The sequence below is a fragment of the Neoarius graeffei genome, chromosome 17 (assembly GCF_027579695.1).
Source record: "Neoarius graeffei isolate fNeoGra1 chromosome 17, fNeoGra1.pri, whole genome shotgun sequence".
NCBI lineage: Eukaryota > Metazoa > Chordata > Actinopteri > Siluriformes > Ariidae > Neoarius > Neoarius graeffei.
In genome coordinates, this window is record NC_083585.1 from 9,029,089 (window position 1) to 9,047,524 (window position 18,436).

At 40.3% G+C, this 18,436-nt stretch overlaps 1 protein-coding gene across 1 annotated transcript in view; it reads left to right on the forward strand.

Annotated features, from left to right (window-relative positions):
• The window catches only part of caln1 (calneuron 1), a 188,127-nt gene that overhangs the window by 59,990 nt on the left and 109,701 nt on the right, over positions 1-18,436 (forward strand). The window contains exon 3 of the mRNA XM_060898012.1: positions 2,281-2,393. Coding sequence (XP_060753995.1) covers positions 2,281-2,393 — 113 coding nt within the window. The remainder of the gene's footprint in view (positions 1-2,280; positions 2,394-18,436) is intronic.

Here is an 18,436-nt window from a genome sequence, read left to right on the forward strand (position 1 = left end):
ATATCCACTGTATTTTGATTAAAAATGAATAGATAGATAGATAGATAGATAGATAGATAGATAGATAGATAGATAGATAGATAGATAGATAGATAGATAGATAGATAGATAGATAGATAGATGAAATGTCCCCATTAAAGACCTGTATATGCTGATTTGCATGTAGACTAGTCTTAAACATAGTGTTAATGCTAATTTAATACTGTGAGCCATTTAACAACTGAACAGCCCTGATTCGGCCCACATGCCTGTGGCTGAATGGTACTGCTCTAAACTGATTGTAGGGTCTATGCTAACTTCACTCCTGTTTTAAGACTAGCTCTGCCTTAACAGCCCCTCTACTTATCTCCTCAAACTTATAGCATAGTAATAATCAAAAGGCATATGGTATTCAGCCAATGTGTCATCAACTTGCTGAGCATCTCAGAGCCTGAGGGATTGAGTACAGTGCTGGAGTGAAACCAAATTAAGTGCAATTGACTCATCCTCCAGGAAGCGAGGGCTGTGATTAGACACTCGTGGCGCAGCAGCAGTTTGGTTTGACCAGGTCTGCATTAGAGGAGGTGGAAGCTTTACTGACATTTAAGAAAGCACCTCACATTTGTGTCTTCTCCACTTTATGGACATTTCTGGTGATGATTCATGAGACTGACACACTGAAGAAGCATAATGACTGGAGAAGAACTTTAAGAACTGATGCTTAAAAGCTTGATAAATCATTCTTGGCAATATGTACAGTGTCTTGCAAAAGTATTAATTCCCCTTGGTGTTTGTCCTGTTTTATCGCATTTTACAAGCTGGAATTAAAATGGATGTTTGGAGGGTTAGCATAATTAGTCACATAATTAGTCACATAATTAATTGATTAAGCTCCACCTGTATGCAATCAAAGTGTTACATGATCTGTCACATGATGTCTGTATAAATCAACCTGTTCTGGAAGGACCTTGACTCTGCAACATGACTAAGCAAGCAACATGAAAACCAAGGAGCCTCCAAACAGGTCAGAGACAAAAGTTGTGAAGAAGTAATGATCAGGGTTGGGTTATAAAAATATCCCAAACTTTGAATATCCCACGGAGCACCATTAAATCCATTATAGCAAAATGGAAAGAATATGGCACCACTACAAACCTGAAAAGAGAAGGTCACCCACCAAAACTCACAGACCGGGCAAGGAAGGCATTAATCAGAGATGCAATAAAGACACCAAAGATAACACTGAAGGAGCTGCAAAGATCCACAGCAGAGATGGGAGTATCTGTCCATAGGACCACTTTAAGCCATACATTCCACAGAGTGGGGCTTTATGGAAGAGTGGCCAAAAAAAAAAAGCCAGTGCTTAAGAAAACACATTTGGAGTTTGCCCAACAGCATGTGGTAGACTCCCCAAACACATGGAAGAAGATTCTCTGGTTAAATGAGACTAAAATTTATCTTTTTGACCATCATGTGAAATGCCATGTATGGCTGAAACCCATCGCCCTGAGACCACCATTCCTACAGTGAAGCATGGTGGTGGCAGCATCATGCTGTGAGGATGTTTTTCATCTGGCGGGACAGGAAAGCTGGTCAGGATTGAAGGAAAGATGGATGGCACTAAATACAGGGCAATTCTGGAGGAAAACCTGTTTGAGTCAGCCAGAGGTTTGAGACTGGGAGGAAGGTTCATGTTCCAGCAGGACAATGACCCTAAACATACTGCTAAAGCTACACTGGAGTGGTTTAAAGGGAAACATTTAAATTCCTTGGAATGGCCAAGTCAAAGCCCAGACCTCAATCCAACTGGGAATCTCTAGTATAACTTGAAGATTGCTGTACACCAACGCAACCCATCTAACTTGAAGGAGTTGGAGCAGTTTTGCCTTGAGGAATGGGCAAAAATCCCAATGGCTAGATGTGCTAAGCTAATAGAGACATACCCCAAGCTGTAATACCTATGCACACTCCAGATTTCTGTTTTTTCTCTTAATTATTGTTTGTGTCACAATAAAAAAGCAATATGCACCTTTAAAGTTGTAGGCTTGTGGTGCTAACCCCCCAAACATCCATTTTAATTCCAGCTTGTAATGCAACAAAACAGGACAAACATCAAGGGGGATGAATACTTCTGTAAGACGCTGTATATAATATACACTTTTTTGTATGTGACTATAAACCTTATAAAGCATTAGACTATCTGTCTACCTACCTGCCTACAACCTATAAACAGGTCATATGTATATATCATACCTGCCTATCTATCAAATAATTATGACACTTACAGTGCTTTTTTTGCAGGGGATGGACAGGTGGATTTTGATGAATTCATGACGATACTGGGCCCCAAACTTCTGTCGTCGGACACACGGGAAGGCTTCCTTGGAAATACAATAGACAGCATATTTTGGCAGGTATGCACTCAATGCTACTTCCTGCATACAGTTTTCAGTGATCTTATTTTTGTTCATTTTATTTCACTGTTCTTATTATTGCTGCCCTTAAATGCTAAATATTCAATATCTAAATCTGTCTTGCATGTACTTGATAAACCAAGACTGATCCATTGCAAAAAAGATTCAGTGTCAGCACATACTGTTGATGTATGGAAAGTGTAGCATACTCAGGTCAAGTGATGCATGTGTTAAGCAGAAGCATGCTGGGATAGCAGATATGTAGAGGAGAGGCAAGATACTGCACTCAGCTGTAGCTCCTGATCTGGGGCTTGATGCTATGTGGAAAAATAAAGTGCAATCACGTGTCCTTGGCTGGTTGCAAACGCGGATCTGTCAGGACATGTCCTCTCTCCTCATTCAAACAGCTGGCAGTCTGTAGAGGACAGAATGACCTTCTCTACATATTTCTCTGACTAAACTCTGAATATTTTCACTATCATAGTGGCTGGCTGCAACTGGTAAACTTATTATGAGCAGTGCTTTTAAAATAATGTAAAGTGTATTAGCAAGTTTCCAAACTATCTGATAGCAAACACTGCACTTTTCCTACAGTGATCATATGATACTTATTTACCATATCCTAATCAGCCATTGAAAGATAACAATTCACCATTATAATTTGTAATTAATATCTTGTGTGGCTTCGCAAAAAGGTGCTAGCAAGTCATAATGATTTCCACTGCGACTAAGTGCAGTGATTGACTCTCCTCTTTGTGTCTCCTGTGAAGGGCATCTGACTCATCCAGTCCGTGTGTTAATGGGCAATAGAGTGTGCAGTGACTTATTTTCCCCTCCCTTTGAGCATTGACTGCTTCACCATTCAATGCACATTCCCTGGTCTTGGTAAGAACTTAATGGCAGCTTTCAAGATGGAATGAGTCCATTTGTGGTGCATATTTTCATTATGTACCTTAAGGCCAGTCTCCACAGACAGTTCAGTGCATTCTTAAAGGAGATACACAGAACCATGGCCTCACTTTTTGTTTATAAATGCCTTGAGACCTCAAGAATGGCATAGGAATAGTTTTAATCATTAACAATAAATCTAATATAGTAATTTTTATGATTAAAATGATTGATATAGTTAGGAGTCTGAGTGAATGACCTTGACATCTGTGACGTCACATCAGGAAGTCTATCGGTCTCATCGCCTTTTCCGCTATACTAAAACACAGGGCTAACTGCAACTTCGATCCTCCATTTTGAGCTAATTTATCACCATGCCATGTAGATGTGTTGCTGGAGGGTGCAGCAACATGACAGAAGGTGGATTTATGTTGCATTCATGGGCCAAGAATGTTCAAACTGCAAAGATTTGGATGCGTCTTGCAAGAAATTCACAGGCACGTTTTACTGATGACTCGTACAAAACCTCTGATCTGTTGAGAAGCGTTGGCTATAAGCCCACATTGAAAGAGGGTGTAGTACCAACAGTTAAAGGAAAAGAAAACTACAAGAAAAGGAAAGTAATTTCAGTCGCACTAGTTCTCCCGGAGTGTGAGCCGAGCAGTAATGGCGGAGTACTCAGTATGGAGAATGAGTGGACCAGTCGTCAGATTTCTCCGCTGGATATGCTTGCTTCAGCAGTAATATTTCACCCTTATGTGGAAGAAGCAACTGAACGAAGAACTGAACAAAGAACTGAAAGTCAGATTGTTTCAAAACAATCGGCCACAAGATTGGCCTTTAAGAAGCAAGAACACAGACGGGTAAGCTCCGACTCTCATTTGGTTACATCACAACAACAACACTCATTTACCTGCATTTAGATTAATACATGTAACTTGTATTGTGTATTTAAGTTACCGGTATAAGATTATTTAATTTGCTTCAGAATGTGATTGTCTCAGTTCATCTGATTATTTAATTAGCCTTTTATGTTTTATCAGTGAAAATGCATGCATGTTGCATAAGTTATAACACCTATCCTGTTTTAATGAGAGTTGCATGAGACTGTCAGTTCAATTCCATCCATTTCTCTAGATGGCTTTGTTCTCTGGCTTTATTTCGTAAGGTGAGGGCCTCCGTGGCCGACGTGTTACTATCGGATTCACTTTCCGATGGTTTGAACTGATACGGTTCTACGTGTATAGCAGTAGCCTGTACACACACTCCAATTTCAGGACTATCACAGTCAGATGTATTACTATCTGAGGAATCCGAAGAATCTCCAGTAAATCCGAACAAAGAGGCCATTGCAACCACTCTCGCCTGCTGAGTCTGGCTTTGGTCTAAAGCTGTCAAAGGCCTCGGCTTTAAAACTGGTTAACGCTGTGACGTCACGCACTCAGGGCTGGCTGGCTCAGCAGGGCAGCTCGGATGCCGACTTTGTGGTCGATTTTAACTCTCAAAAATATATTTTTTTAAATTCCCATTTATGCAGCATACAAGAGTCAAGGATGGAGATACTATCCACTCAGAAATGTATTTAAAAATAAAGGTTCTGTGTATTTCCTTTAAACACAGGAGTTTGCTGGAGCTGATTATCCTTTCTTATGCATAAGGAAAAGGGGACACTCTGTTTCCTTCATTTGACAAAAGGTGTGTCAGATCAATAAGACGCAAGGTACAACCAAACCTATGCAACATCAAAAAGAGGACAACAGCACAGGCTGAAATTGAATAAGCTCCCCATTTATGCCAGACATTTGTTCCTATAGAAACTATATTAATACATATTAGAATACATCACCTTATATGAAGTCATCATTCTTCAAGCTTTGGCCAGTAGCCATTTCATAACTCTCCACATAGTTGTCATGGGTTTAATTATGGTTTATGAATGGATCCGACTTTCTTCGAGGACGTGCCCATTAAGCATTTATCTTCTCAGCTCTGCTGTATTAACAAGCCTGTTCATTGTTGCCCACACTGCTCTTAAAGAAATAGTTCAATCAGCCAGCCAAGACAGGCTTTTGGCCAATTTTTGCTTCTGCATGGGTGAGTCTAACATAAACAAAAAGTAACACGTCTTGTCGAAAATTTCCATGTACCTGCCTCAAACCACACATAGTTCTTGAGTTACCATGTAGACTTGTCACTATTTAACAGTTATTCCACGAAATCAAATCGTACATGAGCTGATAGCCGACGAGGCGCGTAGCACCAAGTTGTCTATAAGCCGTGTACGACGAGATTGAGTGGAATAACTGTTTTATTCTATCCACATTTACTGGATTTTGAGAAACAGAGCATTTTTATTTTTTGCGAATTCGATAAATAAAAACTTTATACAAAATGTCCGACAAAATCATTTTCGCTTAGAATGTAAACAAACCGGCAAAATGATAGGAGCAATTTGTGAAAAATGCAGTAATAATACTTCTTGAATAATAAAAAAAGATATGTTCTTACCATCAAATACTTTCATTCCATATTTTGTTGCTTTTTTATTTTTTTGAGTTTTGTTTTTGAGTAGAGTTTTTATTTCATCGTCAGTTGGTTCACCAACACGCTCCACCATTTTGTTTTTCTCGACTCACAGTATATGAGCTGATAGCCTAGTAATAGAGTAGCCAATCAGAGCATGCAATTCCTCATATCCAGTGAATGTGGATAGAATAAAGCTGAATACACAGTATGTTTATTGGTATAATAAGTTCCACTTCACTTGTCACTGGTATATTACAAACACCTTTATTAAAAATAAACAACATACAGTATCAGTCAAAAGTTTGGACACACCTTCTAATTCAATGTTTTTATTCTTTATTTTATTAATTAAAAAACACTTCATGTCTTAAAGTAATGATGGACTCATTTTTCTTTACTTAGTTAATCAGTTCTTCACATAATATGGATTACTGCAGTTGTGGAATTGGGATATTTACTGTATTTTTATTATTTACTGTTTACTGTTTGATTTCAAACGCATTAAGAAGGCAAGAAATTCCACTAATTACCTTTTGACGAGGCACCTGTTAATTGAAAAGCATTCCAGGTGACTACCTCATGAAGCTGGTTAAGATAATGCCAATAGTCTGTAAAGTGTCATCAAGGGAAACGCTGGCTATGTTGAAGAATCTCAAATATGAAACATATTTTGTTTTTTTAACACTTTTTTGTTTACCCCATAATTTCATATAGTTTTGATGTCCTCGGTGTTGTTCAGTAATGTAGAAAATAGTCAAAATTCAGAAAAAAAATATGAATGAGTAGGTGTTTCCAAAGTTTTGACTCCTACTGTTTATTATTTACATCATGTAGCAACAAAGTTGTTTCAAGCATAGAGCTCCAGGTCAAAAATAAAGAAGTATATCTCAGATATCAAAATATACCTTCTTTTTTTCCCCACAAAATTATTCCTTTAAACTGTTTAACAGTAATTTCTTTGAACTGTTCTTTTTCTGTGGCAGAATGTACAGCATACATATTTAATAAAAAAAAACACTAGAATTTGGTGCACAAGTTTTAATTTTCTTTAGGTTTTCTGAAATCAACACAGGGTCAAAATTATACATACAAGGTCAAAAATATACATACAGCACACCTAATATTTGGGTAAAATGTCTCTTCGTAAGATTTACGAAAACATTTTACCAAACATTTTTGTTTACCATGAACAAGCTTCTGGCAGAATTCTGGTTGGATATTTCATGACTCTTCATAGTAGAATTCGTAGAGTTCAATTACATTTTTTTTTCCTTGGCATGGACTCGACTTATAAGCATGGTCCGTATATTTTCAATAGGGTTGAAGTCAGGACTTGTTTTAAGCTTAATATTAACCTGCTTTGTCCTCCACAACCACCTCTGATGCATTTGGGTTCATTGTCCTGTTGTAACTCCCAAGTCATGTTCAAGTTTCTGATGGTTTATGCTGAAGAATTCTGAGGTAGTCCTCCTTCTTCATTATTCTGTCCACTTTGTGCAATGAACCAGTTCCACTGGCAGCAAAACAGCCCCAGAGCGTGATGGTCCTACCACCACCACCAGCTGGTACAGTGTCCCTCTGTACATGGTGGTCATTGTGGACAAACAACTCAATCTTTGTCTCATCTGACCATACAGCTTTCCTCCAGAAGGCTTTTTCTTTGTCTGTGTGGTCAGTTTCAAACCTTAGTTAAGCTTGAAGGTGTCAGTTTTGGAACAGGGGGTTATTTCTTGGATAGCAGCCTCTTAGTCCATGGTGATGTGAAACTCACTGAACTGTAGACAGTGATCCATCACCTTCCAGTTCATGACAGGGCTGTGTCATGGTGGTTCCCAGGTTGTTCCTGACCATCTAAACTAATTTCCTTTCAGCTGAGGGTGACAGTTTGGGTTTTCTTGAAGCAAAGTGGCTTGGCAAAGTGACTGCACCTCCAAGTAACTTACATACAATTGTTTGAACTGATCTTGGTATTTGCAGTTGTTTAGAAATGGCTCCAAGAGACATTCCGGAGTTGTGTACATCTGCGATCCTCTTTCTCAGATCTGCACTGAGTTCCTTGGACTTTCCCATTGTATTGTGCATTGGTCAATCAAATGAGTGCTGTAAACAATCCCTTTTTATGAAGGCACAGAGAAGCTACCGGGGCGGCACAGTGGTGTAGTGGTTAGCACTGTTGCCTCACAGCAAGAAGGTTCAGGTTCGAGCCACGTGGCCGGCGAGGACCTTTCTGTGCGGAGTTTGCATTTTCTCCCCGTGTCCGCGTAGGTTTCCTCCAGGTGCTCCGGTTTCCCCCAGGTGCTCCGATTTCCCCCACAGTCCAAAGACATGCAGGTTAGGTTAACTGGTGACTCTAAATTGACCGTAGGTGTGAATGTGAGTGTGAATGGTTGTCTGTGTCAGCCCTGTGATGACCTGGCGACTTGTCCAGGGTGTACCCCGCCTTTCGCCCATAGTCAGCTGGGATAGGCTCCAACTTGCCTGCGACCCTGTAGAAGGATAAAGCGGCTAGAGATAATGAGATGAGATAATATAATGTGTTAATATGAGCCAAAAGATTTGAAATGCACTTTAAAGCATATACGCAGAACCATGGCCTCACTTTTTGTTTATAAATGCCGTGAGACCTCAAGAATGGCAAAGGAATAGTTTTAAGCATTAACAATAAATCTAATATAGTAATTTTTATGATTAAAGTGATTCATATACAACCCCGATTCCAAAAAAGTTGGGACAAAGTACAAGTTGTAAATAAAAACGGAATGCAATAATGTGGAAGTTTCAATATTCCATATTTTATTCAGAATAGAACATAGATGACATATCAAATGTTTAAACTGAGAAAATGTATCATTTAAAGAGAAAAATTAGGTGATTTTAAATGTCATGACAACAACACATCTCAAAAAAGTTGGGACAAGGCCATGTTTACCACTATGAGACATCCCCTTTTCTCTTTACAACAGTCTGTAAACGTCTGGGGACTGAGGAGACAAGTTGCTCAAGTTTAGGGATAGGAATGTTAACCCATTCTTGTCTAATGTAGGATTCTAGTTGTTCAACTGTCTTAGGTCTTTTTTGTCGTATCTTCTGTTCTATGATGCGCCAACAGTGCATGAAAAGTGGGATTTCCATCCCTGTAAACGCCTGCAAATCCTCGCAATTTTCAGCAGTTAACAGCAGTTTAACGGCCTGCAGCGTCCGCGTTTGCAGGCTGGAAAATTATTGGGAGTGTACCACTGACGTAGGACTCGCGGGGTAGCCTATTTACATATGAATGGGAGTGTACCACTGACGTAGGACTCGCTGGGTAGCCTATTTGCATATGAATGGGAGTGTACCACTGACGTAGGACTCGCGGGGTAGCCTATTTGCATATGAATGGGAGTGTACCACTGACGTAGGACTCGCGGGGTAGCCTATTTGCATATTAATGTGTTGATAAGAAACAGAAAACTTAGAGCACATTTAACCCTGGGGGTGAACCAATCTAATCTCCTTCCTGTTTTAAAACAACATCAGAGTGCACAAGCAGATATTACTTCTAGACTTTCTGTAAAGCTAGCTCTTCTGAACGTTAGATCACTTTTAAACAAGTCATTTTTAATTAATGATCTTATTTGCAAACACAATCTTGATTTTTTGTTTCTAACTGAAACTTGGCTGGATCAAGCGAATAGTGCTACCACCCTTATTGAAGCAGCTCCCCCAAATTTTAATTTTTTGAATGTTACCCGACAAGGGAAAGGTGGAGGGATCGCAAATATATTCAAAGTCTCTTTTCAATGTAAACAATCCTCACTTGGTGATTTTACGTCCTTTGAACACTTATGTGCACTTGTTACATGCTCTCCTAACATATTATTATTAACTATTTATAGGCCTCCGAGACATTCAGCCAAAGTCTTTCTTGAAGAGTTTGGTGAACTGTTTTCAGTCATTTGCTTAGAGTTTGATTGTCTTATTATATCTGGGGATTTTAACTTGCATGTAGATAATACTGATAACATTTATGCCAAAGAACGACTTGCAATTATTGACAACTTCAACCTAGTACAACATGTACAGGGGCCGACCCACTCTCGTGGTCATACTCTCGACCTCGTCATCACAAAGGGTCTTACTGTTTCTAATACTGTTGTTGACCTGGCCTTATCCGATCATTTCTGTGTTTTCTTTGTTTCTATGTCTCCTCACATTCAGAACAGCTCAATGACTATAGGTAGGAGAGTCATAAAAGACAACACATGTGCTCTCTTTGAGCAAGCTCTCTCTCAAAACTCAACCAAAATGTCAGACTCTGTAGAAGATTTACTGGAAATTTTTAATTTAAATATGACCCAAATTATGGATGATATTGCTCCATTAAAAATCAAAAGAATCAGTGATCAGCAGAAAGCACCATGGAAGCAGTACCCGGCTGTTAAACTGCTAAAGAGAGAATGTAGAAAGACTGAAAGAAAATGGCGCAAATCTAAACTTCACATCCATTATCAAATCCATAAAGAGATGCTTTGTAATTATAATTATGAAATTCGTAAAGCAAGACAGTCTTTCTTCTCCAACATCATCAGCAGGAATATGAACAATGCCCGTGTGCTATTTTCAACAGTAGAGAAGCTAACTAATCCCCCACCACAATTAGCACCTGAACTTCTCTCAGTTAATAAATGCAATGAGTTTGCATCCTTTTTCAAAGGTAAAATTGATAAAATACGGCAGAATATTCCTCATAATATATCTCAGTTGCAAAAAATTGAAAAACTGCAATCACCAATGACACAGATAGATAACTTCAACACAATGTCAGAATTTTGTTTAATTGATTATGAGACTCTTGAAAAAACTGTACAAAATCTCAGTTCCTCAACATCTGAATTGGACATTCTGCCCACCAACTTTTTTAAGTCTGTTCTTCATCTTATAATTACAGATGTGCTTCAAATTATAAATACATCCCTAGAGACTGGCGTTGTTCCTGTGTCCCTAAAAAAAGCCGTTGTAAAGCCCATACTTAAAAAAAATAATCTGGATCCTTCAGTATTAAATAACTACAGGCCAATATCAAATTTACCATTCATCGGGAAAATCCTTGAAAAAATTGTCTTCAATCAATTAACTGCCTTCTTGATATCAAACAGCCGTTTTGATAATTTTCAGTCAGGATTTCGTGCCAATCATAGCACTGAAACAGCGCTGATTAAAGTTATAAATGACATACATCTTAATACTGATGCAGGCAAAACATCGGTCCTGGTATTACTGGACCTCAGTGCAGCTTTTGATACTGTTGATCACAACATACTGCTATATCGACTTGAACAATGGGTTGGATTGACTGGTAAAGTTATCAATTGGTTAAATTCTTACTTAAAAGATAGAAGCTTCTTTGTTACCCTGGGAAATTGTTCCTCAACGTCAATGTCCTTGACCTGTGGTGTCCCCCAGGGGTCGATTCTTGGACCATTACTTTTCAACCTTTATATGTTCCCACTTGGGCAAATTATCAATAAAAATTCAATTTTGTATCACTGCTATGCAGATGACACCCAAATTTATTTTGCTCTATCACCTAATGATTATGCCCCCCTTGAATGCCTCTACCAGTGTATCGATCAAATCAACAGCTGGATGTCACAACATTTTCTTCAGCTGAACACAGATAAAACAGAAGTAATTCTATTTGGAAAAAAAGATGAAAGACTCAGGATTACCACTATTCTTGACACAAAAGGGATTAAAACTAAAGAAATGGTTAAAAATCTTGGTGTTTTCATTGACACCGAGCTAAACTTTGACAGTCACATGAAAGCAATCACTAAAACGGCATTTTATCACCTAAAAACATTTCCAAACTAAGAGGACTTATGTCAAAAAATGATCTGGAAAAACTAATACATGCCTTCATCTCTAGTAGGGTTGATTACTGCAATGGCCTTTTCACAGGCCTGCCAAAAAAGACCATCAAACGACTTCAGCTGGTTCAAAATGCAGTGGCTAGGGTTCTCACACGAACAAAAAGAACAGAGCACATTACTCCAATTCTAAGGTCCCTTCACTGGCTTCCAGTAAGCTACAGAATTGACTTTAAAGCATTGCTGCTGGTGTATAAATCTCTAAATGGTACAGGGCCCAATTACCTCTCTGATATGTTGCAGCGGCCTAACCCAATCAGATCTACCAGATCGAAACAGAAAAATTTACTATTAAGACCAGTTGTTAAAACAAAGTATGGTGAAGCAGCTTTTAGCTACTATGCAGTACAGCTATGGAACCAACTGCCAGAGGACATTAAAAATGCTCCTGCTGTTGGCAGCTTCAAATCTAGGTTAAAGACCAAGCTGTTTTCAGATGCTTTCTGTTAAATAATTAATATTGTCTTCTTTACATTTTTTATAATCTTTGCTTTCTCTGCATGTTTTAAATTTACTTTAACTTTAACTTTATTTTTTATTTTATTCTGCTGGTTTCTTTTTTTTTCTCCTCCTATTTGAACTACTACTTCATTTTATTATTTTATTTCTACTATTGTTTAATTCTTATTTTCTTTTAATTCTTTTAATTAATTGTTTTAGAATAAAAATAAAATTATTTTATGTAATTTTATTTCTCTATTGTTTACTGTTTTTGTTTTTACTTCTGTAAAGCACATTGAACTGCCATTGTGTATGAAATGTAATATATAAATAAACTTGCCTTGCCTTGCCTAATGAGTGTACCACTGACGTAGGACTCGCGGGATAGCCTATTTGCATATGAATGGGAGAGTACCACTGACGTAGGACTCGCGGGGTAGCCTATTTGCATATGAATGGGAGTGTACCACTGACGTAGGACTCGCGGGGTAGCCTATTTGCATATTAATGAGTGTACCACTGACGTAGGACTTGCGGGGTAGCCTATTTCTGCCCCTCGGGCCTGCTTGGTCCATCCTTGTGCCCTGTGTGTGGTCGGAGTTTTATCGCATTGCTCCTGTGAAGGACGGCCCCATGAGGATATTTGAGGGTTATACCTGGAGGATGCTCTGGACTCTTACAGTAATGCTTTTATGGCTGAGGACTACAGTTGTCTTGCTAACTTTAGGACTGCAGTTATCATGAACAGTTTTGCACTCAAGTTTCCATCAATGAAGAGCTATAACATCAATGAAACTGTCCTCATGTTAAAACTGTTAATATTATAGTTAGGCTGTCTGTTGTTGCCCAAATGAGGATGGGTTCCCTTTTGAGTCTGGTTCCTCTCGAGGTTTCTTCCTCATGTCGACTGAGGGAGTTTTTCCTTGCCACCGTCGCCACAGGCTTGCTCATTGGGGATAGATTAGGGATAAAATTAGCTCATGTTTTAAGTCGTTAAAATTCTGTAAAGCCGCTTTGCGACAATGTTTATTGTTAAAAGCGCTATACAAATAAACTTGACTTGACTTGACTATTTGCATATTAATGAGTGTACCACTGAGGCTACATCCACACGACAACGGCAATGAGATGTTATTTAAAAAAAATATTGCGTCCAAATGGGCAACGATCAGTAAAATATCAGGTCCATATGGCAACGCAACGCTTGCTGAAAACGATGCAATACACATGCCACACCTGTAGGGGCGCTGTAAGACGGTCCCTTCGGAGACACCAGAACAATAGAAGAAGTAAGGACGCATGCGCATAAACTATTATGCGCGAGACTTCATATTAGCCACAAAGTCAGGAAAATCTGTTTGTAAAATTACGTTATAATGACCAAATAGGGCGGCACGGTGGTGTAGTGGTTAGCGCTGTCGCCTCACAGCAAGAAGGTCCTGGGTTCGAGCCCCGGGGCCGGCAAGGGCCTTTCTGTGCGGAGTTTGCATGTTCTCCCCGTGTCCACGTGGGTTTCCTCCGGGTGCTCCGGTTTCCCCCACAGTCCAAAGACATGCAGGTTAGGTTAACTGGTGACTCTAAATTGACCGTAGGTGTGAATGTGAGTGTGAATGGTTGTCTGTGTCTATGTGTCAGCCCTGTGATGACCTGGTGACTTGTCCAGGGTGTACCCCGCCTTTCGCCCGTAGTCAGCTGGGATAGGCTCCAGCTTGCCTGCGACCCTGTAGAAGGATAAAGCGGCTAGAGATAATGTGATGTGTGTGATGTGTGTGATGACCAAATACAATGAAAAGTATTTTTCCAGTCTCACCTGAGAAAGGTAATCCCATGTGATCTCGTTTGGATGGTAAACCTGTTGGTACAGTTAAACGCAGCACATGAATGAGGCATCTTTATTCTCCGCTTTGACCTATCCAATATGGCGGCGAGGATGACGTATGATTCTACGCGGAAGGCAGTGTCTTTAATGGTCCGGAATAAATTGAATGCTACACGTTGATGGATTAATTTGTTCTTCTACGCCCTTTTTGAGGAATGTATTGTAGGACTTAAACCAACATCTGAAGAGGTGAGATCGCTCCTTTTTTTCCCTATTTTTGCTGACGGGATTGACTCTGCCCTAAGGGCTATTTTCTCTCTCTCTCTCTCTCTCTCTCTCTCACTTTGCACCATTACACAATAAATATTCACAGTGAAAATATTTTGTAAGCGCGTTTCATGAACCAAGTTATAGGATTTGTTGACAACTCGCATTGAGTTCGTTACACTTCTACCCGGCGTGAAGCACTGACAGTCATGTGGTTGTGACGTCATCGTAAACAAATCTGTTCTACTCATCCAGACGACTTCGCAATGGCAACGTTGCCAGATCTTTCCACTCTGGAACCCGTTCTCAAAAAGATTGCGTTTTGGGCACCCAAAACGCCGGTGCCGTGTGGACGCCAGGCCTAAACGATAAGCAATTGTATCGGAGTCACCTGAATCCGTTGCCGTGTGGACAGGGCCTGACATAGGACTCGCGGGGTAGCCTATTTGCATATGAATAGCAGCGAAACCGCGCGTGGTCCGAGAATTGCCTGGCTTGCCTCGAATTTCCTCACTCAGTATTAGATGAAAACACTACTTTTAAACCAAAGAAATCACTCGTGATTGGTTGGCAGATGCCACTAGGCCTAGGCTACTGGTCACCCTGGGTCATCATAACCGCAACACATATAGCTATAGCTGTTGTGGTTATGATTAGCTATGATGCTGTATATTCATGTCATTGTTATCCTATCAATGACACACATTTATTGAGGAAGGAAAATTTGCAAGGAACGTTGTATCAAAAAAGAGCTTTATTTTCAAAATCAGAGTAAGTACAAGATGTTAAAAAATAAACAAAATGGCAGCATTCGGTCAAAGACAAACAGTAGTTGCCTAGACATTCAGTGATAAATAGCCTAGTGCAAGAGAGATGTGCAGGATACAAAACTAAACAAAAACAAATAAGCGCCGTATTTTAGTCCTACAGCTCCGTGAAGTGCATGCTTGCGGTCTTTGAGCTGTGGGGAGCAGGCGGCATCGGACCGACATGCAGTCGTCTGTGGTGGGTTGCCCTGTACTTCGGATCTGCCTCAAGCCTTGATTGCAGCATAGCACAGAGTTCGCTGAGCTCCGGGTTACGGGACGGCGGAGGCTTAACGATCCACCCAGACACCCCATCCACCACCCCATCTTCCTCATCCGACATCAGGTGTACGTTAGCACACTGCCATACATCCATTGCGTCCATAGCAAGGACACCTCATCTCGTGTCAAACAGCTGTAAAAACAGTCGATAAAGAGAATAAGTACTGAGCAATGCACTGCGTATGGACACAACACCTGAAAAACACTGAAAAAAAGTCACATTGACCAAAACTGAAAAATCTTACCGTCTTTCTTCTGGAGCGACTACGAGCCGACTTCTTCATTGCTTCCGCCTGCAACGAAAGATCAGGCTGCTGGTACCTGTAGCTCCTGCGTAAGGTTTCGTAATACGTCTTGCAGGCAGCTAGAAAAACAAATGAGAGTACGATTAACAACGTAGCAGTAGGCTAAGCTTAATAAGGGAAAGGAAGAAGGGAAGTGTAGACAGTAGAGAAAGGACAGTATAGGCTACCATAATATTTAGTGAAATAGTTGTTACTTACACACAATGTTGTCTTTGTCAGCATCATGAAGATTTGGATTTGTCGACAAAGCCCGCACTAAATAGCTTGTCACGGCTTCATTATGAGGCGAAGTTAGTCTGTGAAAACAAGATGGCTACAGTTCAGATCAGGCTAGGATCTGCATCTATTAACGTATCTCGTACAGAATGAAAGCATATTCTTTAAATCTTACCCTTGCGCCAGCTCGTATCGCCTAGTGTTTGTCTCCGAGTTGTGAAGACGGCGTACTGTTTCCTGTGAAAAGAACAAAACAATGTTTTTAAGTCACTTGTCCCTCATTAGCTAGCTACTGTCTACTTTTAGCTTGGGCTAGCTGCTATGTTTACTTTTAGGCTATTTAGCTTAGCTAGCAGACACCGGACAAATTCTTACCGCAATCATGGGACTCTGCACCTGTCTTTTCTTCCTGGAGTTTGCGTTTTCCCCAAAGTTATGTCCCTCCAAAGCAGTCAATCTGTCTTCCACGGTGTTGAATCTGTCTTCCACTAGTAAAAGTTTTTCATCTCACTGTGTACTATGTATGGCTGAAATGACAATAAACCTTCTTGACTTGACTTGTGTGCAGCAACTCAGTTTTAAAAAGCTTACAATTCTACAATTCTTACAATTAAGTTAATACCTTTCAGAAAAATGTTACCTGGGAACTCCCCCTACTATCCTGATTTGCATTTGTATAGCCTTCCCTAGGCTTAGGGGAAGGGGGGTCATTGGGGGACAACTGCCAAAGGAAGTTACACGTCCATTTCTGACAATTCACGGCAGTTTTCAGTGTTGCCTGCAAATTGCTGTAAATTGTCATAAACCTGAAATTCCACAGAAATCTACAGTCCCGTTTGCTCCTGAAAATCCCACTTTTCATGCAGTGCAAATGTTTTCTATGAGTGAAAGATCTGGACTGCAGGCTGGCCAGTTCAGTACCCGGACCCTTCTTCTATGCAGCCATGATGCTGCAATTGATGCAGTATGTGGTTTGGCATTGTCATGTTGGAAAATGCAAGGTCTTCCCTGAAAGGGACGTCGTCTGGATGGGAGCATATGTTGCTCTAGAACCTGGATATACCTTTCAGCATTGATGGTGTCTTTCCAGATGTGTAAGCTGCCCATGCCACACACACTAATGCAACCCCATACCATCAGAGATGCAGGCTTCTGAACTGAGCGCTGATAACAACTTGGGTCGTCCTTCTCCTCTTTAGTCCGAATGACACGGCGTCCCTGATTTCCATAAAGAACTTCAAATTTTGATTTGTCTGACCACAGAACAGTTTTCCACTTTGCCATAGTCCATTTTAAATGAGCCTTGGCCCAGAGAAGACGTCTGCGCTTCTGGATCATGTTTAGATACGGCTTCTTCTTTGAACTATAGAGTTTTAGCTGGCAACAGCGGATGGCACGGTGAATCGTGTTCACAGATAATGTTCTCTGGAAATATTCCTGAGTCCATTTTGTGATTTCCAATACAGAAGCATGCCTGTATGTGATGCAGTGCCGTCTAAGGGCCCGAAGATCACGGGCACCCAGTATGGTTTTCCGGCCTTGACCCTTACGCACGGAGATTCTTCCAGATTCTCTGAATCTTTGGATGATATTATGCACTGTAGATGATGATATGTTCAAACTCTTTGCAATTTTACACTGTCGAACTCCTTTCTGATATTGCTCCACTATTTGTCGGCGCAGAATTAGGGGTATTGGTGATCCTCTTCCCATCTTTACTTCTGAGAGCCGCTGCCACTCCAAGATGCTCTTTTTATACCCAGTCATGTTAATGACCTATTGCCAATTGACCTAATGAGTTGCAATTTGGTCCTCCAGCTGTTCCTTTTTTGTACCGTTAACTTTTCCAGCCTCTTATTGCCCCTGTCCCAACTTTTTTGAGATGTGTTGCTGTCATGAAATTTCAAATGAGCCAATATTTGGCATGAAATTTCAAAATGTCTCACTTTCGACATTTGATATGTTGTCTATGTTCTATTGTGAATACAATATCAGTTTTTGAGATTTGTTATTGCATTCCGTTTTTATTTACAATTTGTACTTTGTCCCAACTTTTTGGGAATCGGAGTTGTAAATCAATTCTCATGGCAAGGACCATGATTATGTTAGTGTTGTTTTTGCTGTGCTGACATTATTATTATTTTTTTTGTGAGCATGCAAGACCTGTAATCATTTCCCTACATCAGTAATTTAAATAACATATTTTTCAAATAGGGCAGCATGGTGGTGTAGTGGTTAGCACTGTCACCTCAGAGCACGAAGGTGCTGGGTTCGAGCCCAGCGGCCGGCGAGGGCCTTTCTGTGTGGAGTTTGCATGTTCTCCCCGTGTCTGTGTGGGTTTCCTCCGGGTGCTCCGGTTTTCCCCACAGTCCAAAGACATGCAGGTTAGGCTAATTGGTGGCTCTGAATTGACCGTGAGTGTGAATGGTTGTTTGTCTCTATGTGTTGGCCCTGCGATGATCTGGTGACTTGTCCAGGGTGTATCCTACCTCATTGTCAGCTGGGATAGGCTTTACCTTGCATAGTATAAGCGGTTACGGATAATGGATGGATGGATATTTTTCAAATGTAACTGAATGTA